Genomic DNA, 20,824 nt, shown 5'->3' with positions numbered 1-20,824 from the left:
TAATGTTGTGCCTCCTTGTTCTGGACTCCCTCACCAGAGGAAATAATTTCACCATTCTGCCCTATCGCATGCTTTTATCATTTGAAATGTCTCGGTGAGATTTCCCCAAGATCATACAACCAGTTCTCTTAACTTAACCCATTAAGCCCCTATGCCATTGTACTGAATCTGTGCTGCGCCCCTTCCTGAAGTATGTTGCTGACAGAATGTGGATTCCCAATGGGACTTCAATCACTCCTCAATCCACCACTTTATATTACCACCCTCTCGAGAAAGAGGCCAATACGCCATTGGCCATTTTGATTGCTTTTTGTTCTCATGCTGTAGTTTTTAGTGACTTGTATTCATACACGCCAAAATCCCTTTGCTTGCACACAGTTCCTGTTCTCAAGTCATTAAGAAAACAATCCAATTTTAGTCTCTACCATCCATAGATACTGCCTTATATAGGAATGGCTTCTCTAATCAGGCTCCATGTTTTGGAACAATTATTGCCTGGTCCCTTTGATGGTGTTTCTGTGGCCAGGAACTCTGGCTGTGTGGCTCTGGCTCTCGCTATAAGTCTATCTTTTGCCACAGTGGCTCAATACATTGTACTCTTGCCTTGTGCCAGCTCAACATGCGATTTGAGATGTAACGGTTTAAGTCCATTTGCTAAACTTGCTGTAATTCTGTTGTCAGCTGGCTACCTTTTTTCCTGGGTGTAACCTTCCAGCAAATGGAGTCAGGGCTGGAAATAGGACCAAGTGTAATCTGGGCAAAAAAAAACTTGGACTGGAAGTAACAAAAATACATCACTTAACCAGCAATGGAATGGGTAGTGTGGGCCTTGTTGATACAAATAGACTAGGCCACATCAATATTGCAAGAATGCCTGAAGGCAATGGCTGTACTACTTGTGCAATGAAAGTGCTGAAAAATGTTCAGCACTTTATTCTATGAAAGCTGCAAGCTTCAGTGCATTAATATTTAAAATTGGTTCACTTTGCACTTGTTATGAAAGACTTCAAAATAGTTCACCCCCACATGGCTATTTTCAAAACCACGTGTGCTGGCACCCAGCAGTAATAGTAACCGCACCAATTCAGGGGACTCTTTTGCAGTCATGGATAAGGGAAAATGAGGCTTTAAATGGTGGCCAAGGCTCCGTGATCACACTCCTGCCTGTGTGAGTGAGTCAGAAAGCTGTGCTTTTAAACCCCACTCTAGGACTTGAGCATATAATCCAGGATGACCCTTTGGGGCAGTACTGAGGGAGTGCTGCACAGTCAGAGGTGCTGTCTTTCAGATGAGATGTTAACCCGAGGCTCTGCCCTCTCAGATGGACGTGAAAGAACCCATGGCAGTATTCAAAGAAGAACAGGTGTCAGGAGCCAATATTTATACCGCATCCGAGGCAAAGCCGATGACCTGGCCATTAACTGCTGTTTGAGACCTTGCCATGTACAAATTGGCTGCTGCCTTCCCTGCGTTATAACATTGACTACAGTTCACAAGTACTTTCAATGGATGTAAAACACTTGATTGTCCTGAGGTTGTGCAAGGCATTATATAAATGTAGGTCTTTTTTATTTACTTGCCTGGTCTAGTTGAGGAAAGAAATCTGTTAACTTGACTAATTTTGGTGTGGAGTGCATCTCTTTTACTTTGGGGTAAACTGGCTGCACCTAGTATATACCAGAGATTATCTGATGGTTGTCAATGTTAAGCTCTCTATTCTCCATCTCTCCTAGATGATATAAATTTTGCCGGGAAACAGTGCTTTACCTTCTGATGGATGAAGACCCTAACACTGCAAAGCCTTGTTCCCATGGCGAGCCCGGCAGTCAGTCCTGATTCTTCCTCCTCTGATAACCTCAGTCCAGATGAGCTGGAACTACTGGCGAAGTTGGAGGAGCAAAACAGGTGAGGGTTGTTTGTAGGAGAACACAAGGTGGGTGACATTGTAGCAAGGAAGCTTCCAATGCTGCAATTTAACCAGAGCTGTGTTTTCTGAATTAGAACTAAGCTGGGCTCACTATTTGGGTCAAGCCTGTGGCTTGAATCTTTATTTCTTCTAAGCCCGTTCTTGATTAAAAAGCATGGAATAAAAGGGCAGTCTGGTCGCTCCGGAGATTCTGAGGATTGTTTCTTTGCCACGGTAGGTGTTTTGCTATCCCCTGTGGTAGCCCTATTAGCTTGTGTGCTGAAAGATTTTCTTCATCAGAATGATATGTGAGCTACGATTGCAGTATCTTTCCTGTTCATAATTTTTGGTGCATTTCCTTCAAGGTTTATTATACCAGTGAGGGTGACTGTCCGGGGTAACCTGCAGTAACGGCTTCCGCTGTCTCCATTCTGTGATTTCTATTGTGATTCTGTTCGCTGATTATTTTCTAGCGGTGAAGTACAATTTGCAACATTTAATGTTGCTTTACAGTCATGAAATGTCAAGGACTTTATTTTGGCACTTTGTTTTGCAATTCTTAGTGTGAAAGTCTGATATTATCCTAAATTAAATTATTCTCCATAAGACAGTCAGGAAAAGAATCCTCCTGAGCTCGGTACAGTGTGTGTCCTGGAGATGCACTGTACACTGTTTGTGCAACAGGAACATACGAGCACACGGATTAGGAGCAGGAGTAGGCCATTCGACCCCTCAAGCCTGCTCTGCCATTCAACAAGATCATGGCTGATCTGATTGTGGCCTCAACTCTATGTTACACCTACCTCCCGATAGCCTTAGTTACTGACTAGCAAGGGAGTCAATCTACTTCTGCCTTAAACATATTCAATGACTGTGCCTCCGCTGGTCTCTGGGGAAGAGTTCCAAAGACTCATGACCCCCCTGAAAGAAAAAAAAACTCTTCTCACCTCCATCTTATAAGGGGCGACTCCTTATTTTTAAACTGTGTCCCCTAGTTTTAGTCTCTCCCACAAGGGAAAACATCCTTTCAGCATCCACTCTGTCAAGTCCTCTCAGGACCTGGTGTTTTAATAAGATCACCTCTTGTTCTTCTGAACTCCAATGGATACGTCCAGCCTGTCCGACTATTCCTCATAAGGTAGCCTCCCCCATCCCACTCAGTCGAGTGAGCCTTCTCTGAGCTGCGTCTAATGCATTTATGTCCTTTCTTAAATAAGTAAACCAAAACTGTACACAGTACTCTAGATATGGTCACATGAATGCCCTGTACAGCTCTAGCAAAATAATCCACACTTTTATATTCCATTCCCCTTGCAATAAACAACATTCCATTTGCCTTCTTAATCACTTGCTGTACTTGCATGCTAACTACTTGTGATTCATGTAGCAGGACACCCAGATCCCCTCTGCATTGCAGAGTTGTGCAATCTCTCTCCATTTAAATAATATGCTGCTCCTTCATGCCAAAGTGGACAAGTTCACATTTTCCCGCCTTATACCCCAAAGGAGAGTTTACCTCATAATCATTCTTATGTCATGAACTGAGACATGTTGCTAAGTACCATCTGACCATCGTACACCTCGTTTATTGTTTCACAGTTGTATGGCGAGCGGCCAGTACAGGATATTGACTTCATCGCGGATGGTTGGATTGGGTTATTGAGTTTGAAGAAAACAAATACAAAGCTTTGTGAATAAAGATGGGAGACATTGATGGGAAGGAATCTAGAGTACCCGCTGTAAGTCAGAAGGTCAGGAGGAGGACCTAGCCATGAACTTTATCATCAATTTAAGCACCAGATGTTTTGGTAGGCTCGATTTATGTGGGATAGATTGGGAAATCTGTGCAGTGTGGCGATGATAGAATCATATAGCATAGATGGAGGCCATTTAGCTCCCTGTGCCTGCCTTGCTGGCTCTTTGAAAGAGCTGTCCAATTAGTTGCACTCCCCTGCTGCTTCTCCACAGTGCTGCCAATCTTCCCTTTGCAATCATTTACCAATTCTGTTTGAAGGTTCCTGTTGAATTTGCTTCCACCATCCTTCCAGGCAGTGCGTTCCAGATCATCATAACTCGCGACATTTTTTTAAAAAAAAATCCTCTTTGCTCCTCTAATCCTTCAGCTAATTTTCTGAAATCCGTGCCCTCTGGTTGCTGACCCTCCTTGTGGCAGCCGCCTGCTCTAATAAACCCCTTTAGTAACTTTGAATGTCTAAGCCTTCCACTGACCACCTCTGCCCTAAAGAGAATAACTTCAGCTCTAGTCTTTTGACATGCAGTATCTGAAGTTCCTCATCCCCTGGTACCTTTCCAGTAAATCTGCTCTGTTCCCTCTTTAAGGCCTTGACAAAGTTCCTTAAAGCACGGTGCCCAGAATTTAAACTCCATCCTCCAGCTCGGGATGATTCGGTGATTTATAAAAGTTTATCGCAACTTGTTTTGCTCTATTGATAAAGGCAAAGATCTTTAACAGCCTCACTAACTTGTTGTGCATGAACAGTTGCGTATGTGATTTTCCCCCTACGCAGTCCATTTCTCCCTTTAAAACTATCCTTTAGTTTATATTACGTTTCCTAATTTTTCCTTCCAAAATGCATTGCTATTGGGGAAGGAATTGAAAATCTGACCCTGGGTGTGCATTATTGTATTGCATTGCTTCAAACCTGGAGAGTGCTGCACACACACACCTTGATAAATGTTACGCAGAGGCTGGTGAAAGCATAGAGTGAACGTCCCAGGGAGGCTGATACTGCAGGAAAACCCGAGGAAGATTTGGGTAGATGTTGAGGCAGCAGACATTGGGAGGTATTATTTAAGACTGTCCATCTAGAGTGTGCAGTGTTCCCCTAATCCTGCCCCTCCCTGGAATTAAAATGCTGCAGTGCCCATCTTTTGACCCCTCTCGCGTTTTAGCTGACAGGGGCCCTCTGGTGACAGAAATCCAGTACTGCTTCAGTGTAAAACATACTGTACCTGGGCGGTTTCATTTTTGATCTATTCTCCGTGAGCCAGTGCGTTGACATATTTCTGAGCCGGATAATATAGACCCAAACATTATTGGGAGCACCTATAAGCCTCGCCTCCATGGTGAGCCATGAAATAGCTGATACTGGGTTCAGCTGAAGCTGCGCAAGTTGTCAGAGGATTTTGTTTGGGATATGTTTGAGTGGGCATGCAGGTGAGATAGGAGCCGCAGGTTGTTCCCTATTACTGGCACTCACTATTGTGGTTTCCTTCAACTTTTACGTTGACTGCCGATTCCTGTCATTAATGCGACACAACATTCTCATTGAAGGACTGGCCGTTGTGACTGCTGCACCAGTTTCTAGTGTGAGGGGAATTACTGAGACGTGGTGTGCATTTTACAAAACAGTAATATCCCATTACGAGTCCAGAAACCCCCACTGGAATTGTCTCTCTCGACTTTTGCTAGGTTGCTGGAGGCCGACAGTAAGTCATTACGGTCGGTGAATGGGTCGCGACGGAACAGCAGCGGCTCACTGGTCTCCAGCTCCCCAGCTTCGAGCAACTTGAGCCACTTGGAGGAAGACACATGGATCCTGTGGGGCCGGCTGATCAACGAATGGGAGGAAGTGCGCAAAAAGAAAGAGAAACTGCTGCGGGTGAGTGACACGGGGGGTGCGGCTTGTTATTTTGCCAATATTATTGATGAAAGGCCTGTGGCAATTCCTGTTCACCAGCCTGCTGCCAGAACCACCATGTAATTTTACCGTTTCCAAAATGGTAAAGCAGATAATCAGCCTCCAGATCTTGCTGGTATCAATCAGGTCAAGGGCCTGGCAGTTTTATGAGAGCAGAAAATGCTGGGCCAATATATCAGGCAGCTAAAAGAAGGGAGAAGTAGTTGAAAGTTTGGTGGAGCCCATCAAAATGTTACCTCATCCTCCTCCAGAAGCTAACTGGCTTGCTTTACATTCCAGATGTTTTCAGTTTCTTATCATGGCTTTCCAACGTTCATTTTTTTCCTTCAGCCTATCAGACCCCATAAACCATAAAGTCCCCGTTACTTTGCAGTGGGACTTAACTCCTGCTCAGCCCCCTCCCTTCCAATCTGGTTTCAATTGATCAACTTGGGAAATTTGAAGAAATTACAAACTTCATTATACTCCATATCATTGCATTAAATGGTTATAGAGTTGAAAGACTGTTCATAGAGTATAACAGAACAGGAGACCTTCGGCCCATCAAACCTGCCCTGGCTGTTTGAAGGACCAATGCAGTTTGTGCCACTCCTCCACACCCCTTTTTTCTCCAAGCGTTTACCCAATCCTCTTTTGAAGGCTGCTTTGTCCACCGCTGTCAGGCAGAGTTTTCGAAACCCTAGCCACTTGTGTAAAAATATATGTCCTTATGTTGGTCCCGGTCTTTTGCCATTCACCTCAAATCCGTGTCCCTGATTATTCCCATCGGCCATTGGAGAGACAGCAAATCAAGATAAACAATCTAAGGCCTTTATGATTTTGACCAGTTCTATCAAATCTCCTCTTGCCTTTCTCTGCTCTAAGGAGAACAGCTCCAGGTTAAGGGGAGATGGTGGTGTAGAGGTAATGCCATTGGACTACTAATCCAGAGGCTAAAGCTAATCCTCTGGGGTGGGGTTTCGAATCCCACCACCAGTGGAATTTAAATTCAATTAATAAAATCTGGAATATAAAGCTAGTCTCAGTATTGAAGACCATGAAACTGGAACCGTCTTATTCACTAATGCCCCTTAGGGAAGGAAACCTGTCCTTACCTGGTCTGCCATACATGTGACTCCAGACTTGACTCTTAAATGCCTTCTAAATGGCCTAGCAAGCCATTCAGTTCAAGGGCAATCAGGGATGGGTAACAAATGCTGGCCTTGCCAGTGACACCCACATCCCATTAAAGAATAAATTTTAAAAAACGCAGCTTCTCCAGCCTAACCATGTAATTGTAATCCCTTATCCCTGGATCCAATCTAGTTCATCTCCTCTATACCCTCTCCAAAGCCTTCCCAAAGTGTGGTGTTCAGAATTGGACTGGTGAACTTGTGTTGAAGGTCTGGCATAACTTTTTTTATGGGATGTGGGTGTCATTGGCTGGGCCAGCATTTATTGCCCATCCCTAATTGCCTTTGAGAAGGTGGTGATGAGCTGCCTTCTTGAACCGCTGCAGTCCCTGTGGTGTAGGTACACCCACAGTGCTGTTAGGGAGGGAGTTCCAGGATTTTGACCCAGCGACAGTGAAGGAACAGCGATATGTTTCCAAGTAAGGATAATGTGTGGCTTGGAGGGGAACTTCCAGGTAGTGGTATTCCCATCTACTTGCTGTCCTTGTCCTTCTAGGTGGTAACTTCCTGGCATTTGTACTGTATGCTTCTATTTCTAAAACTCGGGATCCCACGTGCCTTAGTAATTGCCTAGTTAACCTGTCCTGCTGCCCTCAAAGATTTGTCCACAAACACACTCACCCTGGCCAGGTGTGCCGCCTTTTAGACTTCATTTAGGATTGAATGTTTCTCCTCATTCTTCCCACCAAGACTTACCACTCCTCACTTTTCTATATTGACTTTCATCCGCCATGGGTTTGCCTATTCCATCAGCCTGTCTGTGTCATCTTGAAGTTTATTATTGTCTTTCTTGCTGTTCACTACACTTCCAGGTTTTATGTCAACTACAAATTTTGAAATTAGGCCTTGTACCTCCAAGTACAAGTCACTGAGGTATATTAGAAACAGCAGCGGCCTTCATACTGAACATTATACACTTACCCTCCAGTCTGATTCACTACAACTGTTTTCTATCCCACAGCTAATTTTGTGTCCGTGCTGCTGCTGCTGTTGCTTTTATCCCATGGATTTAATTTGCTAACGAGCCTAATTTGTGGCATTTGATAAATTGCCTTTTGGAAGTTCATATTTAAACCGTGAGCTAAAGTCTCATCATCCACTCTGTTACCTCATTAAAAACTTTAATCAAGCTAGTCAAACATAATTTATCCTTAATAAATCTGTCCTGGCTCCTCTTTATTAATCCATGCTTATCCAAATGGCTGTTAATTTTCTCCTGGATTATTGTTTCTAAAAAGCTTCCCCAGCCACTGATATTAAAGTGACTGACCTGTAATTGTCAGGTTTCTCCTCCTCCACCTTTTTGAACAAGTCCTGCTGCCCTCTGGCACCACATTCTAAGGAAGATTCAAAAATTTTGGCCAGCGCCTCTGCAATTTCTACCCTGGTCTTCCTCTGGAACCTATGATGCATCCTGTTTGGGTGAGGTGACTTATTCAGTGAGTGCTGCCAGCCATTTTGATGCTTCCCCTTTGTTTCATCTCACCCAATATCCTGGCAATCTCCTACTCTTTCGGGTACCATGCTCTAAGAGGGCGTTGATGACAATGGACTCCCATTGGATTGGTCCATGGCTGTGCTTGGCAAATAACTGCAGTGGTTTACTGTTGCCTCCTGCAGTATGGCTGACCAGGAAACACTCCCACTCTTACAGCCTGCCATCAGGTGTATTGGAAGGATTTACAAGCTGATAATCTGGCTATGTTATGAACATGCCTTCTGTGGCCATCAAGTCTGGAGTGAGACTTGAACCTGGAGCTTCAGGCCCAAAGGTAGGGACACTACCCACTGCACCACAAGACCCGTCTTAGTTAAACTAGCTTTGGCAAAGTCCTCTTTCTTGGAAAACACCTCAACCATGCATTCTGCGTCCACCAGTTGATCTCCATTTTCATCCCTACTCAGCCCCACTGCTCCTTGAATAACCCATTTGCTGTTAATGTGCAGATTGGGAATTGGAAGTCCAGCAATTGCATGGGTGGGAATCTAGCTCTAAATGTTTTTTTTTGTAGTGAGTTTTTTGCTCAGAGATGCAGCTGTTTGTATCCGGGTGTTTGTCTGTATTTTATATCCTGTGGTATTACAGGAAGCAGCACCTGGCTTTACGCACTGAGAATGGAAACTACCTGCTGTCACTTGCCTCCTGGAGACTGGCTCGAGTGGCATCGGGGCTGGGTGGGGGGTGGCGAATATGAAGGGTGGATTGCTGGCTTTGGGGATATAGCGAGAGAGGGAGAGAAAATCTCTTTCAAAATCAGATATCCAGGAATCCTACAGCTGTTGTCCAAAACACAATAGTTTACTTTAACCTTTCATTTGTGTATTCCTCAGAAAAATTCTGAATTTGTTAACCACTTGGGATGACGTTCAGCGGAGGGGATCCTTTTAATGTTCTCGCATGAGGCTGAAATTCCAGGGTCTGTCAGCATTACCACACTATAGTCTTCTGCGTGTACAACAGTAGCTAGCAGTTGCTTTGTAGTGCAGAGCTTGAATATTGCTGAAAAGAGAGCAGAAGCTTTTCACCCTGCACTCATCAGGACAAACACAAGAATGCCAAATTTCAAATGATCACAACATTGTAAACTACAGGAGAAGAGGGTGCTGATTGGTTGGTAAGTCAACTCTGATTGGCCAAGGCATTGCTGTGGAGAAAGTAACAAGGAACTATAGGCTCCCAAAGCTCCTGGGTAATTGAAAAATGGCACAAGGCTTGAACATATTTGCTTTGTTTGCAGACAATGGGTCCCTGCTTATGAAATATATGTTGCTTCTCACAAGTGTAAATGAGCCATATTGCGAGCTCGACATTACAGCCTGTGCACTGGCTACTATGAACAACTGAAGGAAGGTGCTGTGTGATTCGATCAGCTAATCGCTGGGATGAAAGGCTTGTGTTGCACCAGCACTGAAATTCTGACACGATGTTGCTCAATTGTGTGGCAGGCAGAATGTCTTTTTGGACTGACGGCAGTATTCTGTTCGTGGAAAATACGTAGCTGTGGCATAGTAACAGTATAAAATGGCTTCCTTAACCTGTTGTTTAAATTTTCTCAATTTACCAACCAATCAGCATCCTTTTCTCCTCGTGATCATTTGAAATTTGACATCCTTGTGTTTGTCCTGATGAGTACATGACCTAAAGCTTTAGCACCTTGTGCAGAGATCTGTTTGCTAAAACATACTTACAGTCGGCTCACAGCTCTTAGTCACCTGCCCCAACACTGACACACATCACACATCCACCCTACCCTAACAGAGTTAGTCACTGAATGACCATACAGAGATCTTTGATAAAGACAGTGTCATGTCCATAAGACATGAAAGAGATCCTAAACTGAATCAAATTGTACTTTCTGCACATTTAATAATGGACTTTGCTGGAGCAAAAACATGGCTGCTGCAGGTCACATGATTTGTACGGTGGCTACAGTTCTGGAAGCTTCCAGCAGCAATTAGAGGACAAAGCTCAACCCTCATCCTCATGGAATCTCTCACCTATCATTGTGTGAACCCATTAGAGTCAATGAAATAAGGCAGCAGCATATGTTCTGTCTGCCCAGCCTGGACTTATAACAAGAGAGAGCCATCGAAACTTGCTATATGTGTGGAGGTGCTAATAACCACCATCTATCTCCTAAGGTGAATGATAGATTTTGACCAGAGGCATAGAAACTGATTGTTACCCTGAAAATGTCTCATCAATGGGCAACATCACATGACCTAAACTTCTTTAGCCTTTGGAAAGTTTTAATGTTACATTCCTGAACTCCAAGGGCAGTCTGCTATTAACATCCAACCTGTCAACATCAAAGCAGGACTCCAGGCTGACAACAAAGCCTGTCTCAAGTCAAAACCTTGTTCTCTGGAAGATTCCTGCCATTGCCTGTAGAGTGGACCAAGTCTCTGGATACCAACCCCAACTTGCTGCGTCAGCACCAACTTTAAAGGAATTCTGCAACTCCTGCTTTCAGCTAGCTAAACCCACCTGAACTTTAACTCCTAAGGTGAAGGAACCCTCAGTGGACTCTGACATTCTGGACTCTTGACATTCATGTGAATTAATATCCACATCTTTGTTTTTTTTGTTTTAAGTTATTCCTAATTGTAAAACTCTTTTCTTTCCTATCTCCTGTGTATGCAGTTGCGACAATCTCCCCTGTGTTTGAATGCATGAATAAACAATACTTCTGATTTAACCCTAAAGAGAGTTTGCTGCGAGTCACTTTTAAATTAACTTCACAAACAGAAGTCTGGGGAAACACGCCAAAGCCTATTTCAAAAATTAAAACACCTCTGCTTAGGACATAGGGCGAGAAAAATAAAGGAGTTTAATTTCCCCACTCTCCCTTGCCCTAACAACAGTATTATGGTGTGTGGGAGAGGGGATAGACTTGAGATGAAATAACTCTTATTCCTAATGCACCCAAGAGGGTGGTGGGGTGAGTCGGGATGGGAAGGGTTTGGAGTAAAGTGTTACAGTGAGTTTGAGAACCATCAGACTGTGTAACAGTGAGGGATACAGGTTCAATTCTTACCAACTCTGGAGTTATCAATCTTCGGTGGCCCCTGCTGTAAGAAAGTGCCAACCAGAGCTCGAGTATCATGCACAAGGGAAAGATGATGTTGTCATTGGGGTACTCAGGACTGCAGTGAAAGATTCTTGAGCAAGTTACTAACCTGACTGTTGCCTGCGGATGCTCATGCTCCAAAGTTTCCCCACCACGCCTATAATAGAAAGACTTAATGAGCTTCAGTTCAAAACAGTCACTTCATTTTATTTCTGGCTGAAGGTCAAATCTAGAAAGTGTAGAGGTGATCTTGCCAGGTTAGTAAGGTGCTGAGCACTATGCAGGAGGGAAAAGCTGGAGGGGTTAATGAGCACATGCTATCTCCCACCCCGTGGGCAGCTCTGAAGGATTTTGCTGACTGCATGGTTGGTTGTGATTTGAACATTGTGTTCATATCTGATAAACAATATGTCATTCTCTGTAGGCCTTTTTGTCTTAATGGGTAATTACAGAATGGAAGGGTTCTGGGTTGGCATACTGAAGCCAATAGCAATAACCCTTTCTCTGGATACTGATGCTGTAGCTGTCCTCAGTTGCTCTAAGCTAAGGAGGGGAAAATGGCCAGGTCTTCTCCTTAAAGCTGTCCAGTAACCTCTGCTGGAGTTAACATTAAAGACAGCACTTGACTGTGCTCATTGTGGTTGATTTGCTCGGTGTTTGGGCTTCTGTGTAGAGTAGTTACTTGGGCAAAGGGCTGCAGGGTTTCGCTGCACAGGAAACATTAGCCCAGTGCCTTTTCAGGTGGTAGAAGGGAAATTGGATAAGAGGGGGAAGAAATGAAAGAAATGTCTCTTCTTTTCAGGAGCTTATTCGGAAAGGAATTCCGCACCATTTCCGGGGGATTGTCTGGCAGTTACTATGCAATGCGACTGACATGCCGGTGAAAAATCAGTATTCAGAGTTGCTAAAGATGACCTCTCCCTGTGAGAAGTTGATCCGGAGAGACATTGCTCGCACGTACCCAGAGCATGAATTCTTTAAAGGACAAGACAGTCTCGGACAAGAGGTGCTGTTCAATGTCATGAAGGTGAGAGATGAGACTTAACTCCAACCCAGTTATGATTTCCTCATCCCTTTGCTGAAGACTTGTTTGCTCCAACCTTGATTATTCCTATTCTCCTCTGGCTGGCCTCTCAGTTTTAGCCCCCTGTAAACTTAAGCTCATCTAAAGCTCTGCCCATATCTGAATTCACATCAAGTCTCATTCATCCATCACCCCAGTGGTCACCGACTTAAATCGTCTCATGGGTCCAGCAGCACCCCAAATTTAAAATTCTCATCTTCTGTTCCAACCCCTTAATGGCCTCGCTCCTCCCTATCTCCATATCCTCCTCCAGCCCCAACAACCCTTTGAGAGCTGTGCACTCCTTCAATTCAGGCTCTTGTCCATCCTCCACTTCCTCCATCTCACAACTGTTGTCTGTGTCTTCAGTTGTCTTGGCCCTAAGCTCTGGAATTCCCTCCCTAAACCCCTCTGGTTCTCCGATCTCTCCTGGGTTTACTATATAGATGCAAGCTTTTGAAGGCAAGTTGCTGGGTTATGGAAACATTTTGTTGGGGAGTCCAGTGTCTTGTAAATTATTCATGTTGGATTGATTGAATTTCTAAAAGTACACCTCACAACGAGCAGGCATGCACACCCTGAAGCCTGTTTCCAGGTACAGCAGCTGCTTGGCCTGGATGTTGAATGAAGCTTCACTTTGTGACCTTTGTAACTTCCCCAGTTACAACATTTTGGCCAAAAAGGATGTGTGGTTTAGATTTGCTCTATAAATTCACCAAGAGAATCTCTCCCGTGGTGAAACAGTAATAGAGTAAATGGGAGCAGAAGTTGTGAAGGGACATTGATTGATTAAGGAAGTGGGGAAAATCTGTGGCAGATGGAGTTCAGTGTGGGGTGGGTGCGAGGTCATCCACTTTGGACCTGAAAAAGTTAAATCGGATTATTTACTAAAGGCGAGAAACTGGGAACTGTGGAGGATTATTTCCTCTGGTGGGGGACTCTGGAACAAGGGCCCACAACTTTAAGATTAGAGTTGGGCCACTAGGAGTGATATAAAACAGTGCTGGAAATACTCAGCAGGTCAGGTAGCATCTGTGGAGGGAGAAACAGGTAACATTTTAGATTGATGACCTTTCACAAGAACTGGCTCAGAAAGGCCATCAACCTGAAATATTAACTTGATTTCTCTCTCCACAGATGCTGCCGGACCTGCTGAGCATTTTCTGTTCATAATTCAGATTTCCAGCATCTGCAGCATTTTGCATTCAGGGGTGATATCAGGAAGGCCTTGTTCACACACAATGGTGGAAATCTGGACCATTCTCCCACAAAAAGCTTTTGAGGCCACTGTGGCTATTCAGAACTGAGATTGATAGATTTTTGTCAGGTAAGGTTCGTGTTTGGAACAAAGGTGGATAAATGAAGTTAAGACACAGATCCGATTAGAACCACATCAGTCCTAATTCAGACAGGTCTGCAATTTCTCAGGATATCCTACTTTTTAAAAAAAGTCACAAGACTTTGCATTCCTCAATTCGATCCCAACCTGAAATAACGGATACTGGAAAGTGAACTACATTTCCCAACACTGAAGAGGCCATCACTGACACCCCCTCAATGTTGTCTTGCCTCTGTGTGCAAGGAACATCTACCTTTCTGTTAGATAGCTCCCTAAAGGCTGCTCTAAAATGGTAACTTATCATATGGGGACTCATGCTTACACCGTGGGCTACAAAGGGTTATGTGCTATGCCACGGCATGTAAATGAAGTTCTAATTATATTAAGATGCACTGATGAAGGGCATTGTTTAATTAAGTACTTAGAACACTTATAAAGAGAGACTGCTGGGACACTTGGTTGGTTGTGTAAGGGGGATGAAAGTATCCCTACGGAGTCTCACTTGGGTTCGGAGCTGTACTCCAGACATAACAGGAATGAGTGACAATGCCAAGTAACGTGTTAAAACAACAATTTTATTGAATAATGAATGATTATTGAATAATGAAAATTAAGATAATGATAGTGATATAACAATTATAATTGATTTTAAAAAAAAAGTAAAAATAAAGATAACTTTATTGAAAGGAGAAAGCACTTTATATATTAAAAGGAAGAAAGGCAACTCTAATAATACTATATTACAGGCATATATATTATTTATATATTATATATATTTATTATTTTACAAATGTTAACCTCAAACTGGTCTGCTTACAACAACTCCCCAGAATGGATAACTGCAAATTAGTCTGTCCCACGACAGGAACCTAATTCGGTAAAATTCCCTTTGGTTCATACATCTCAAAGTCTCCAAATAACCTCACAGTGGATGGGTACTGCAGTCAGTCACTCTGTTCCTGGCCATTCCCCCAGCAGCCTCCAGTGGTTGACTATCCCACTCTGGCTGCAGCACTGAATCCTGGAAGCAGCGTCCCTTTTAAGCCAGATTTCTTGCTCCACTCCAGTCTTTCGCGACCTTGTTCAGATCTTCTCAAAACAGGCCTGGTAAACACATGTCCTTATCAATTCTCCTCACAGGCACTGCAGGCTCTCAACAAATTTGCCTATTCAAGTTGTTTACACATCCTTTGAACTGCCATCAGTCAGGCTGCATGTCCATCAATCAAACTTCATCTCCTGATTCCACACCATAGTTGACCGCCCCATGTAAGCCTAATCATTGTCCTGGTTGTAGTTCAAGGATCATCGAATACAGTAAGTAAAGGGACTTCTGATGAATAAAAAAATAACTTTTTCCCCATTAGATTACTAAAATAACAGAGTCGTAAACCAAACAAGAGCTGTGGATGGCCCAACATGGAAAACAAGGTCTTGGGAAAACACGTCCCTACTGATTTGTGCTTTGATTAACTAATCAATAATAATCACAGCTAGGTTTAGATCAATGTCTCCAAAGTAAGATTCAATACAAAATAACTTTAAATATTCAACCTAGACTTAAAATCAAGAGCAAAGCAGAAATAAAATGCAAAAATACAAAATTGCAACAATTAGTGGCTGCTGTCCTCAGGCCTACAGTAGATAGGAAGCAGACGGATGGAATGCTGCATTCTGTAAATAAACCTATTATCAAGAAAAGTATTAGTGTCTAGCCTCGTACTTCTTCAAGTGGCTTGGGATTGGAATAATACAGCACATCTTTAAATTATCGACTCAGTGCTGGGAAATGGAATGATGGATACGGGGAAGTGAATTCGATGTTGGGATCTCATTGAGGGCTGCAATGTCATTTCAAATTAAACAAATTTCACCCTTAGAGTAAACACTAGACAAACAAGACTAGAGTCATTTAATTTGCAGCAGAGAAAGCAGCTGTTCACCAATTCTTGAACTTGAGCCGTTCAAGCCATAATTCATTTCACTTTTACTTCCCGGTGTACTTTTATACTCGATTTGAATTACATCGACAACACCAAATAGAGAAGTTAGCACTGAAAGAAGTCGAATTCAATGAATTTGAATCAAAAGCAGTAAATTTAAGCTTAAAAGCTGGTGTGTGTAACTCTTACCTGTGCACCCTCACGGGTTGACGGTATTCCAGAAAATATACAATGGTTAATGTACCCAAGGAACTCAGTGTACCAAGGGATGGCCTTTTCCCTAGATTCTGTCACGTGTGACTGAGCAGCCTGACTGACATGTTACATACTGCGACAATGGGCTATGGGCAATGGAGGTATGTCTGACTCATTATCACTTTATTATTAGCACACGGATAATAGTCACATTGACAATTGTCAAGGAATAACCCATGGAGGGTTTTGCATCGTCATAACCTGCAAGGTGAAAACTTAACATTTACTAAGCTGTACTCTTAAGATCCATTATAGTGCAATCTCGTTCATGTATACCAGGTAGTGCAAATAATTGAACAAGACCTTGGATAGGTTGGTTCTATAGGCCCTTGTTAGTTTGACAGACAGAGCTTCCAATATTCCCATTATTGTTAAGCAGCAATATAACTGTCTATTAACCATCACTGTGCTGCTGAGTCACCATGTGGTGTAAGTATCTGAATTTTCTCCCAGGTTTGAGACTGCATTCAGTTGCTTTGTTACAGGCATACTCTCTAGTTGACCGTGAAGTTGGATATTGCCAAGGAAGTGCATTCGTTGTGGGGCTGCTCCTCATGCAGGTTAGTGTGAATAATTTCTCCAGTGATGTACCAGGGTCAGCAATTCCTGCTGAACATTGTAATGGTATGGCGCTTGTGTCTAAGTATCTTAGTGTAAGGTCTCGACCCTTTCCCTGGTGTTTCAAGGATCAGCTTTGTTAGAGCAATCTTTTATTTCAGATATTTGATCCATATGGATTTCAGCAAAGCCTTTGACAAGGTCCCACATGGGAGACTTATAAAGAAGGCAAATGTGCATGGGATACAGGGTAATTTGATAAGGTGGATTCAAAATTGGCTTAGTTGCAGGAGACAGAGTGTGATGAGAGAAGGATGCTTTAGTGACTGGAAGCCAGTGTCCAGTGGCGTACCACAGGGATCTGTGCTCACCCTATTATTTGTCATTTATATAAATGACATAGATGACTATGTGGGAGGTAGGATTAGTAGGTTTGCGGATAACACAAAGATTGGCCGGGTGGTTAACGGTGAGGTTGAGTGTCTTGGGCTACAGGAAGATACAGATGGGATGGTCAAATGGGCAGGTAAGTGGCAGATGGAATTTAACCCTGAAAAGTGTGAGGTGATACACTTTGGAAGGAGTAATTTGACAAGGAAGTATTCAATGAACGGCATGACACTAGGAAGTTCTGAGGAACAAAGGGACCTTGCCGTGTGTGTCCATAGATCTCTGAAGGCAGAGGGGCATGTTAGTGGGGTGGTGAAAAAGGTATATGGGACACCTGCCTTTATCAATTGAGGCATAGATTACAAAAGTAAGGAGGTCATGTTGGAGTTGTATAGAGCCTTGGTGAGGCCACAGCTGGAGTGCTGTGTGCAGTTCTGGTCGCCACATTATAGGAAGGATGTGATTTCACTGGAGGGGGTACAGAGGTGATTCACCAGGATGTTGCCTGGGATGAAACATTTAAGTTATGAAGAGAGGTTGGATAGACTTGGGTTGTTTTCGTTGGAACAGAGAAGACTGAGGGGTGACCTGATCGAGGTGTATAAGATTATGAGAGGCATGGACAGGGTGGATAGGGAGCAGCTGTTCCCCTTAGTTGAAGGGTCAGTTACGAGGGGACATAAGTTCAAGGTGAGGGGCAGGAGGTTTGGGGGGATGTGAGGAAAAATGTTTTACCCAGAGGGTGGTGACGGTCTGGAATGCACTGCCTGGGAGGGTGGTGGAGGTGGGTTGCCTCACATCCTTTAAAAAGTACCTGGATGAGCACTTGGCATGTCATAACATTCATGGCTATGGGCCAAGTGCTGGTAAATGCGATTAGGTAGAAAGGTCAGGTGTTTCTCATGTGTTGGTGCAGACTCGATGGGCCGAAGGGTCTTTTCTGCTCTGTGATTCACATAACCAGGTGTTCTGCACACAGGATGGAACTTGCTTTGTGCAGTATTAACCCAGTGAACAGGCCTTGACTGATGCTCCTGTATGAAAGCAGTGTGTAGAGTGTGTAATCCATCTAGCCCATTGAGATTAAACAAACAATCAGAAACTTGCCAGGTAGTCAGCCTAATTTTAGGGCATTATTATTCACAGCAGGCATCCTGTGAAAGATGCTGCCTGAACTACACCATCATAAAACTGAAATGCTGTCAAAGAGTAGTCGAATATTTATTCATTGACATTGTCAGGATGTAACAACCAGTTTTATGTGGATCTTTTAAAAATCTCATTCTAGGAGCCCTGTGAGTGCTCCAGGTGTTTATTCTGTTAAATGTTATAGCAATCTTGTAGACCTAGTAATCCCATTTCAAATAGAGTAACAGAATAGCCTCAGGGGAAGAATTTAAAACCCACATTTTATTCTCGCCATAACTATTTCCCACAGCTCTTCCAAGGGATTGTGTAAAGAGCTGGAAGCTTCTTTTACACCTTCTGTATTTGCTTCTTTGACAATGAAATCTTCCTCAATAATCGCTGCTCTTTAGCCAATAGCCTTATGGTTTAATTTGAGCCTGTGCAGAAATGAAATTGTTTGCACGTTTTCCCGGTGCCTCGCCTGCAGCAAATTTCTCTTTCCTTTTATAGATGCCCGAGGAAGAAGCCTTTTGTGTGTTTGTGCGTTTGATGCAAGAATATCGATTGCGGGAGCTCTTCAAACCCAGTATGGCAGAGCTGGGACTCTGCATCTACCAGTTTGAGTACTTAATACAGGTAACCAGCTGATTCCTACAAAGCCAGGCGTTGCATTCGAGAGAATTGAGAGAGAAACACTTGGAGTAAACTGAGCAATCCTTGCTCACTCACAAAAGCTTGGAGGTATTTTTCAAGTAGCATTTTAAAGGAGGAAAGCCAAGTTCAGAAGCAGCGAAGTGTAAAGAGGGAATTCCAGAACTTGGAGCTGAGGCAACTGAAGGTCTGGCCACCAACGGCAGAGCATTAAAATCAGGAACGCACAAGGGAATTAGATGAAGACAGATATCTGAGGGCTGTGGGGTTGGAAGACATTGCAGAGGTAGAGAGGGACGAGACCACGAAGGGTGAGAATTTTACAGTCAAGGTTCAGGTCAGCGAGGACAGGGGTGATAGGGAAACGGGACTTGGCGTGAGTTGAGAGGCAGGCAGCAGAATTTTAGATGACCTCAAGTTTACGGTGGGTGGAACGTGGGAGAGCAGCCAGGAGTGGGTTGGGATAGTCAATTCTAGAGTTAGTGAAGGCATCAATGAGGCTTTCCAAAGCAGATGAGCTGAGTTGGGGGTGAAGTCGGGCAATGTTGCAGAGGTGGAGATAGGTGGTCTTAGTGATGCAGGAATGAGAGGCTGGAAGTTCACTGCATGTGACACCAAAGCTGTGAACAAGACTGGCTTATTCTGAGACTGTTGCCAGGGTGAGGGATGGAGTTTGGAGCATGGACCAGAAACAATGGCTTCAGTCTTGCCAATGTTTAGTAGGAGGAAATAATGAATAATGAATGCCTGGAAGTGATTGCAAGCTATGTTAGAAATCTGAACTCCTAAATGAGATTAGATGTAAAATTACTGTAATGCGGTGCACCACAGAATGGATGTACGGGGCAATTGACTTCTGTTTTCTTCCTAACAAATTTATCCTTTCAAGCCCGCAGCAGGGTAGGATTACAAGACTGAATTGATAACTCCCAGTTATTTACAAGAGCCATAGAGTCAATTTATGGCACAGGAGGAGTTAATTTGGCCCATCTAGTCTATGCTGACTGTCCGTGGAGCACTCAGTCCCATTCCCCCGCTCTATTCCCCAAACCCTGCAAGTTTTTTTCCTTCAAATGCTCGTCCAATTTCCTTTTTGAAATAGTTCATTGTCCCTGTTTTAACCACACTTGTGAGCAGAGTTTTCTAGGTCATGACCACTCACTGTGTACAAAAGCTCTTCCTCTCGTTTCCCCGCATATCTTAGCCAAAACCTTAAACCTGTGCCCCCTAGTCCTTGCACTATCAGCTAATAAGGATCAGTTTTTTCTGACCTTAAGACACTTTTTATCCAATTAGACACTGACCCTCTTATTCCATGCATCACAATTTTGTTAACCAGTCTTTTATCTGGTACTTTTGTCAAAGGTTTTCTTAAAACCCATATAGCTGACAAACCATTGCATTCCCTTCATCAACCATCTCTGTTACTTCAAAGAATTCCGTTAGTTTGTCGAGCACAATCTGCCTTTTGCAAATCTGTGCTGGAACTTAATTAACCCAAACATCTCCAAGTGCCTTCAGTCACTAAAACCCTCCTCATAACTGATGTTGAATTGACTGGCCTGCAGTTGTCAGGACTGACCTTGCCTTTCTCCACTAAGGGTGTCACATTTGCCACACTCCAATTCTCTGGCACCTCACCCATATTAAGGGATGATTGGAAAATTATGGCAAGCCCTTTCTCTATCTCCACCTCCACTTCCTTTAGCAACCTGGGGTGCAAGCCGTCCAGATCAGATGACTTATCGACTCAAAATGTAGTCAGCCTATGCGATACCTCCTGTCTCTCAATTTTCACCCCATTCGTTACCTCTACCAATATTTTGTCAGCTTCCTCTTCTTTCATAAACACTAATGCAAAGTACTCATTAAGTATTCTAGCCTTACCCTGTGCCTCTGAGCATACATCACCCTTAGTGCCTTTCGGACCCACTCCATCTCCTACCCGGTGACTATTTATGTGCTACTGGAAGATTTTTGGGTTCCCTTTTACGTTGACTGCCATTCTATTCTCATACTCTCTCTTTGTCAGTCATATTTTCCTCTTCACTTCCCCTTAACCTATTGTATTTGATCTGTTTCTTGCTTGAAGAATTCACTTGACATGCATCATACACCCTCCTTCCTTTTTTGTTTCTTCGTTTTCTCTGTATCTCTTGTCTTCCAAGGAGCCTGGGTTTTGGTTC

The 20,824-nt window shown here is 43.5% G+C and overlaps 1 protein-coding gene across 1 annotated transcript; it reads left to right on the top strand.

Annotated features, from left to right (window-relative positions):
- Positions 1–1,733: 1,733 nt before the first annotated feature.
- LOC144675819 (EVI5-like protein) lies at positions 1,734–18,886 on the top strand. The gene is made up of 5 exons (XM_078536390.1): positions 1,734–1,905; positions 5,340–5,529; positions 12,114–12,338; positions 16,397–16,471; positions 18,498–18,886. The coding sequence occupies exons 1-5, from the start codon at positions 1,778–1,780 to the stop codon at positions 18,633–18,635; spliced, it is 756 nt and encodes a 251-aa protein (XP_078392516.1). The 5' UTR covers positions 1,734–1,777; the 3' UTR covers positions 18,636–18,886.
- The last annotated feature ends 1,938 nt before the right edge of the window (positions 18,887–20,824 follow it).

This window comes from Cetorhinus maximus, unplaced genomic scaffold (assembly GCF_964194155.1).
Source record: "Cetorhinus maximus unplaced genomic scaffold, sCetMax3.hap1.1 HAP1_SCAFFOLD_1176, whole genome shotgun sequence".
Taxonomy (NCBI): Eukaryota; Metazoa; Chordata; class Chondrichthyes; order Lamniformes; family Cetorhinidae; genus Cetorhinus; species Cetorhinus maximus.
This window is presented reverse-complemented; position numbering and strand designations above follow the sequence as displayed.